Source organism: Canis lupus, chromosome 16, assembly GCF_048164855.1.
Source record: "Canis lupus baileyi chromosome 16, mCanLup2.hap1, whole genome shotgun sequence".
Lineage (NCBI taxonomy): Eukaryota > Metazoa > Chordata > Mammalia > Carnivora > Canidae > Canis > Canis lupus.
Genome location: NC_132853.1, coordinates 37,265,247 through 37,273,642, shown reverse-complemented (window position 1 = coordinate 37,273,642; position 8,396 = coordinate 37,265,247). Strand labels below are relative to the sequence as shown.

At 44.8% G+C, this 8,396-nt stretch overlaps 1 protein-coding gene across 2 annotated transcripts in view; it reads left to right on the top strand.

The window, feature by feature from the left end:
- Positions 1 to 519: 519 nt before the first annotated feature.
- NPEPPS (aminopeptidase puromycin sensitive) overlaps positions 520 to 8,396 on the top strand; it is a 106,060-nt gene continuing 98,183 nt past the window's right edge. The window contains exon 1 of one of the 2 annotated variants that reach the window (XM_072780307.1): positions 520 to 647. In XM_072780307.1, coding sequence (XP_072636408.1) covers positions 570 to 647 — 78 coding nt within the window. In that variant the 5' untranslated portion in view covers positions 520 to 569. Of the gene's footprint in view, positions 648 to 5,051; positions 5,469 to 8,396 lie in introns of those variants that run through there. The other variant, XM_072780306.1, reaches the window with a different exon arrangement.

The window sequence follows — 8,396 nt, the reverse complement described above, 5'->3', positions numbered from 1 at the left end:
GGGGAGTTGGGATGCCTGGGTGACTCAGCGGTTGAATGTCTGCCTTCAGCCCAGGGCGTGATCCTGGGATCCCTGGATGGAGTCCCACATGGGGCTCCCTGCCATGGGGCCTGCTTCTCTCTCTGCCTATGTCTCTGCCTCTCTCTCTCTCTGTGTCTCTCATGAGTAAATAAATGGAATCTTTGAGGGAAAAAAAAAGTTTGGGGGGAGTCAAAAGTTACACGCAGACTTTCAACTTACAGGGGTCTGTGTCCCAATCCCCGGCATTCATTGTTCAAGGGTCAGCTGTATTTATATACATATGCAGACATGCACATCATCTGTTATATATAGTATCCATATGTATATATATATAAATATTATAATATAAATATATATTTATATATACTTACAAATATTTATATATATAAATTTTTTTAGTATAATATACATTTTAAAGCATATGGAATTAATCTGCTTTCTTTTCATGAAAAATACAGGATGGGTAGCAACATTCCATCTATTCCCTACTTTTTCAACAGTCATTCCAACAGCCATTTTAAGTTACAAAGAATCAAAGCTGGGATCTCATGGCTTCAGCCTCCTATGGATTGCTTTCTAGCTTTTTGTATCCCTGGTTTTTCGAACATCCTCACTATCTTCTGCAGGTAAGACTTATATTAGTGAAATTACAGTTATAATTTCCATGCTTGAAATTGACACTGAAGGCCATAATTTCTAAGTCAGGGATGCTATATATTAACAGTTATGCTTAGTTTTGATCTAATATGGTGGGTTTTATAATGGTCTCCCAAATTCTTCCGCGTCTTTCTCTTCCCTTTTCAATGCGCCACAGCCAGGATGCGTTTCCCTTCTCTCTGAATTTTTTGGTTTCCTGTCCCAATTCCTTTATATTCTCTTTGCTTTAAAACATCTCTTTCAATGATTTACATTTGTTCTACATATCCTTTACTCCAACTCTTTATCTAACACTCCCGCTATGAAGCCCATTCTGACACTAAGAACATGATAGACTTAGAAATTCCTAAACTACAGGTAACATAATTTTTTTTCTTTGAGAAAAGCATGCATCATGCACTTAACTGCTTTACCAATGGGGAAACTGAGGCAGGGAAATGATAAGACTTGTTCTAGGCCATAGATAAAGTGAGGAGTAGCAAAATTGGGACTCTCAGATTAGTTACTACCTAAAAACTAAAGAGAAAAGTGCCTAAGATCAGAATAACTTCATTTTTTAAAGATTTATTTATAGAAGTAATCTCTACACCCAACGTGGGGCTCCAGCTCACAACCCTAGGATCAAGAGTCTCATGCACTACTGACTGAGCCAGGGAGGTGCCCCTAGAATGACTTTCATTAATTTTTTTCTTTCTTTCTATTGAAGTATGCAATTTGCATAGGAATTTTAATTTAGATTTTCAAGGGCTTTGTTAAACAGAGAAACCTAGAAATCTGTTAGAAGTAAGGCTAATGACCTTCAGACAGTACTCAGTCCCTGCACTGCTTCTTTTTTTTTATTTTAAAAACATTTATTTGAGAGAGATAGAGCAGGAGGAAGGGCAGAGGGAGAGAATCTCAAGCAGAGTTGGAGCTGATTTGGGGCTCAATCTCATGGCCCTGAGATCATGAGTGGGTCCTTCATCAACTGAGCCACCCAGGTATGTACCCTTTCTCCAGCTCCTTTTGAAGCTGGAGAACACGAGTTTTGAAGCTGGAACACGAGTTTCCAAGAGCCCTTCATTCTTCATTTCAGTTATTCCAGAGAAGCCTGCCTGGAGCATATTAGATTGTTAGCCAGTCAGTCTTCTTTATGAGAACTGTATGTACAACCAACTTTCCATTACCCAATTTCAAAGTATAGGTAGTAGATCTGGGCTCCTTCCAGACCTGTTGCAATGGAACTTCCTGGGTCATGGGACTACAAATAGGGCCAAGTAAGGTTCTCCCTTTTTTTCCTCAACAGGGTGACAACTACTGCTGTTATGAAGTCTATGGCCTTGGTGATTATTTTTGTTTTTGTTTTTTAGGTAGGTTACATACCCAACACAGGGCTTGAACTCACAATCCTGAGACTGAGAGTCATGCTGTGCCGACTATCCCTGGGTTTTCTTTCTTTCTTTCTTTCTTTCTTTCTTTCTTTCTTTCTTTCTTTCTTTCTTTCTTTCTTCTTTCTTTCTTTCTTTTCTTTCTTCTTTCTTTCATTTTTTTAAAAGATTTTATTTATTTATTTGAGAGATAGTAAAAGAGCTAGAGAAAGCACAGGTAGAAGGGAGGAACAGGATTGGGACTCAATCCCAGGAGCCTAGGATCATGACCTGAGCCAAAGGCAGACATTTAACTAACTGAGCCACCCAGGGGCCTGCCTCTAGGTTTTCTTTCTGTTTTAAAAATCATTTCTGTGGGGATCCCTGGGTGGCGCCGCGGTTTGGCACCTGCCTTTGGCCCAGGGTGCGATCCTGAAGACCCGGGATCGAGTCCCACATCGGGCTCCCGGTGCATGGAGCCTGCTTCTCCCTCTGCCTGTGTCTCTGCCTCTCTCTCTCTCTCTCTATCATAAATAAATTAAAAAAAATCATTTCTGTGATTTTATATATATTTTAAAAATGTTACCTCTAGTCTTAGGTTCACAATTTCTCTGTGGGACACACATCTTGTACATAAAGGCTACAGACTGAGTAAAATATTCTCTCTTGATCAATGGTTTAGTTGAGTCAGTAGCAATTGAGATATACTTTGTTCAGGGCTTAGTTCTGACAGTTATAAAGGAATTACAAGTACTTCTTGAAAAGATGTCCATATAAAAAAATTAAAGGTAAGGTTACAGAAAAAGTACAAATAAATCATCAAAAGCCAGTACTTGGGAGCTGATAGGAAAGGGGTTAGAGTTGAGTGGAGTTAGTCAATGAGGGCTTTTTGAGTTTTGAAGGCAGGGGTATGGGTTTGGCAAAGAGGATAAGAGGGTCTTTCTAGCAATAATGCATGACAATGGTAGAGAAGAGAGAATGAGCAAACTGTAATGGCCGAATGGTAAACAGGTTAGCTTACTAAAACTGGAGAATCCATGTTAAAAGCTAAGAAAAACAAGTCTAAGGACAGTTCACGGAAAGCCTTAAATGGTTATAAATCAAATTTGCCAGATGGACTGGAATAAAACAAAACTGGAGAGTTAGAAAAATAGGGAAGTTGGTACCAAATTTTTCAGGAGAGAGAGAGAAAAAAAAAAAGGGTGGGTCCTGATGCCAGTCCTGCCATTTATTCGCTGTATGATCTTGGGGAAGTCACTGAATCTATGTGTGCCTGTTTTCTCATCTGTAAAATGGGAATAATGGCACCCACCTAAGTGAGCTGTTGAAAGGATTAAATGAATTAAAGTATGAAAAAAGTTTAGTAAACACTCAATATATTACTATTCAATTATTAATTCAATTATTAACATATTATTAAAATTATTATTATAATTTCTATGACCTATAAATAAATGGTCATAGAGACGCCTGCATGTAACAAAAGGCTCCATCTCACATCTTAGTTTGAAAGGACTGCAGTCGTTCAGTTTGTCCTAAAAGGTATGCAGGATTCAGAGGACTAGAGGGGAGGCCCAGTGTCCAAGACAACAGCCACTGGTCTCACAGGGCAACTGAGCACCAGAAATGTGGCTACTCAGAATTGAGATGTGCTATGAATGTAAATTACACACTGGATTTCAGAGCTTCAGTGTAGGGGGAAAAAATCTCAATATTTTTTATTTGATTACATGTTGCAATGATATTTTGGATATGTTGTCTTAAATAAGATGCATCAATTTCACTTGTTTCCTTCCTTTTTTTTGATGTGTTACTAGAAAATTTAAAGTTACTTAGTTGGCTTGATTATGTTTCTTTGTACAGTGCTCATCCAGTGTATCATTCAGCATTGAGTTTTGGAAATTCAAGGGTTCTACATGTGAAGGTCTTATAAAGGAATATGGGGATAATGGATAAATCTCTTTGCCCTTGACACTTTAAAAATATATAGGTATATACATGTGTATATACAATATATTTATATTAAAATATATCTAACCCCAACTTGTGAGGTATCTACAGAATTGACAAAACCAGAGTTAAAGTTTAACTTTATTTTTAATTTTTAAATTTTTAAAAAAGATTTTACTTATTTATTCATGAGAGACAGAGAGAGAGAGAGAGGCAGAGACATAGGCAGAGGGAGAAGCAGGCTCCCTGCGGGGGGCTCTCCATCCCAGGCCCCGGGGAACATGCCCTGACCAGAAGGCAGATGCTCAACCACTGAGCCACCCAGGCGTCCCTAATTTTAACTTTAAAGAGGCCACAATCGGTAAAGGGTCTTTTAGCTTAAAAAAGCAGAAACAAAGATGAAAACGGGAAAAGGGTGAAACATACCTTATTTTGAACATTAAATCATGGAAACAAAAATATGCCTAACTTTTGAAATCACTCCCTCAGATGTCCAGATCGCATTGGTTAAGTAACCTGGATTATTAAAGGTTTTCTGCCAAATTTTTTCATAATCATCTCCTGAAGTTGCTTCTTAAAATAACAGGAAAAATGACTGCAAAAGAGCCTCTAGTCAGGGCTTTCCTCTGATCTGGAGGTAAAAATCCAGTTAGGGGTTTTGCTCTGAATTGATGGTTTAACGTTTTTACCCTGACCGTACCAGCCAATTGTATAGGCTTCAACTTCCCCATAGAGCAAGGGGTGGAGGAGGGTTGTCCTCACACGCCGTCCCTCCGCTTCCCGAGCCCTTCTGGGCTCCTTCCGGCTGGCCACTAGTGGGCTCTCCCCAGGGGCGCCGACAGGTGCAGCGCCCGGAGCCGCCTCCCGCCCCCAGCACGCGCCCGCGACCCCGCACTCTCGCGTCCAGCCGGCCGCGCCCTCGCGGCTCCGCCCCCTCGCGGCCCCGCCCCCTGCCCCGGCGCGCACGCGCCCCCCGCGGGGGCGCGCCCGGCCGCCGGGGCCGCGCACGCAGCCGCCGCCGCCGCCGCCGCCGCCACCGCCTCCTTCCCTCCCTGCGGGCCCTCCTCCCCTGCCCTCCCCTCCGCCCCCTTCCCCGTAGGCAGCCCGCCCGCCCGCCTGCCCGCCCGCACTGCCTCCCTCCCGGCCCCGAGCGCTCCGGCTGGGTCTCTCCCCCGCCCCCTCCCCCCCAGGCTCCCCGGTCGCTCTCCGCAGGCGGTCGCCCGCGCTCGGTGGATGTGGCTGGCCGCCGCCGCCCCCTCCCTCGCTCGCCGCCTGCTCTTCCTCGGCCCTCCGCCTCCTCCCCTCCTCCTTCTCCTCCTCAGCCGCTCCTCTCGCCGCCGCCGCCGCCTCCACAGCCTGGGCCTCGCCGCGATGCCGGAGAAGAGGCCCTTCGAGCGGCTGCCTGCCGACGTCTCCCCCATCAACTACAGCCTCTGCCTCAAGCCCGACTTGCTGGACTTCACCTTCGAGGGCAAGCTGGAGGCCGCCGCCCAGGTACGGCGACCCTCGGGGCCAGCAGTTAGGCCGCGGGCTGGGCTGGGGGCCCGGCGGGGAGGGCGGGCGGGCCGGCGGGCCGGGCGCTGCGGGCCCGGGGCTGGGGGGCCGGCTCGGGGGCCGGCGCGCCCCTGGGGGGGGTGGCCGCGGGGCGCCGGGGCCGCGCTGCGCTGTCCTGCTGCTCTGCCGGGCTGCGCTGGGGCCCGGGCCGCGCTGCGCGGAGCGCCGGGGAGCTGGCGGGCCTGCCCGAGAGCGCCTCCACCACCGCCCCCCGGCGAGCACACCTGTGCGGCCCCCTCCCCGGGCCCCGGCCCCGGCCCCGGCCCCCGCCCCCGCCCCCGGCCCTCCCGGGCTTGCTAGTGTTCTGGGGGAGGCCAGAGGGGTCATCGGCGTCCACGCTCTGTCTCCACCTCCTGACTCAGTGCTTTTCTCCGGGTCCCCCTACGCCCCACGGAGGACACACTGGAAGGGGGCGGTCATCTGGGACTCCGGCCCCGCGGCGCGTTAGCGAGGAGGGGAGATTCGACCAGGGGGGAGAGGGTGAGAAGGAGAATGCTAATCCCAGGCAGCCTGGCCGAGTTCTCCCCGCCTGCTCCGGCCGAGGGCTGGGTTTCCACGATGATCCGCCCCCTCCCCCTTCCCCTTCCCCTCAAGTGACAGTGCAGCAGTGACTTTGTTCTCTCCTAACCTCTAGAGAAGCTGAAGGAGGACCCCCCATCTCCGCTTTTCCCTCCCATCTTCCTGGCTTTTGCAGCCTGTGAAGCAGGTGGATTTATTGTTACAGCAGTGGTTGCTTAGCAGTACTCTCCTCTGAAAGAAGCTGCTAGTTTTAGCATACCACTGTTGAAAATATTCCATTACTCTTCATTGCAGTTTTTGGTGAATCATGCTTCCCACCCCCCCCACCCCCCGCACCCCCAAACATTGTCTGAAGTACTGTTTGATTTTGGAGACTCTTTGTACCGATGCCCTACAAAGGTCCCGAACAATAGACATCTGTGACATACCATGTTATATGATGTATTATGTGAAGTCTGTGATGAAAAATGGGAATTATTTAGTAGTTATTTTCTAAAAGAATAGTGGTCAATCTGTTCTGTTTTCATTTCTTTCTCTACTGCAGTCAGAGAGGAAAAACCAGTAGGCCTCAACCGTAAAAAACAGGGTATATATAGCAGCGAAATGAAAGAACTGTACAGTGTTGGAATGAATTGAAAGTTTGAAATTGTCTTTGAAAGCTGAGTACTCAGATTGAAAATATGTCTGAAAGTGTAGAATTACAAAGTACGCTGTCATATATGGAGTGCTTGTGTGAAAGCATGAGGGCCCTAGGTTCTGGCTGCATCAAAAGGCAAAACTTATCCCTTGGAAAGTCAAGTGATTTAAAAAAAATTCCATTAAGAATATGAATCAGAATGAGTGTATCTTTGGTCTAAATTAGGATTTGAGAGTGTTATTTGGGAGACTGTTTGTTTAAGCCAAGTGACTAGAATGTTTGATATATATTGGCAGGGGGCAGATGGGAGGGATTGTAAACAGTAGTGTGTCTTGTGACTTGGCAAACCTGCGGGAAGAAGGACCTCTGATGAATGAGTTCGCATTATATGAGAAGACTTAAATGTAAAAAAAAAACTTTTTTTTTTTTTTTTTTTTTTTTTTTTTTACCTCTTTAGTTGGGGTCATGGGTTCATACTTTTGAGAGCTGTATATTTTTGGGAAAATTTTTCAGGAAAAAACTATCCATGCAGGTTTTTAAGTGATTATTAGGAAGTGACGGTTTTACTTAAGTGTTAGGACAGGACAAGATACAGTGACATGCTGCTTCTCCTTATCCCTTTTCTACTTGTTTTTCCAAAGTGATGAGAAATATGTGAACGGCTGCTTTGGGTCATTGAGGGAGTACATAGTAATGTACTAGGTATTAACAGGGAATTGTTAATTTGATACAAGGAAATAAATCTTTTTTAGTAATAGCTTTTCAAAGCAATTCTTTTCAGAAATTCTTTTCAGGCTATGGCAACACAAATGAAAGATGGTACGATAGTGAATTCTAACAGATTTTATTAAAGAATAATTGGACTTTTTAATTGTATACATTGCCGCCTTTGAAAGAGTAAAGGAGCAAATGTTGGTAAAAGTTAACATTAGTAGTAAAAAGCATATATTTGTGTTTTTGAGATCCATGGACTGGAGCAATAAGTTTAAATTGTGGCATTAGATGGTATCTTATTGTGGAAATCTAAAAATGTGGACAGGACTATATCTCTAGAAATCTAGATTTATAACTGTTACTGGATCAGTTTCCTAACAGTTGGGAGTCATATTACACAAAGTATGCAAGTCTCTTGGTTGCTTTAGTTGCAAAATTTTATGATAAGCCCAGAGTATTTGTACAGGTTACATATTAGAAACTTAGTGGATTTTTAACCTGGTCTGGGGTGTGCACTCCTGGGGAAGGTGAAGAAATTAGTCAGTGTGCACTGACTTTAAAAGTAGTTGCCTTTTACATAAGTGAGTGTGGTCTAGGTCAGCAGGTTTTGCAGAAGTGTTATCATAGGTCTAGAGAAAAGGGACATTCTCACTCCTCCCCCTGCAGCCCCCTTTACATTAGGACATTTGAGAGCAATGGATTTTTGTAGCTGTTTTGAATTGTGACTCTCTTGCTTTGTGGATAATTAATTAAAAAATAGGTAAGATGTTTATGTGAGTGGCTACAATGCCTTGTTATGAGTGCATTGTGGTTTATACAGTAATTGGGCTTTCTCTTATGGAAATATTTAATCTGTGCCAAAGAAATTAAATTCATCCTTCAAGGCCAGAAGTCAGGATATAGTAGACAATCCCGGGCCTTTGCCAACAAAATATTCATGTTGGTGATGACTAAATTGGCACTTAGAGGAGAGTTACAGATATAGTAGTTTGTTTGGC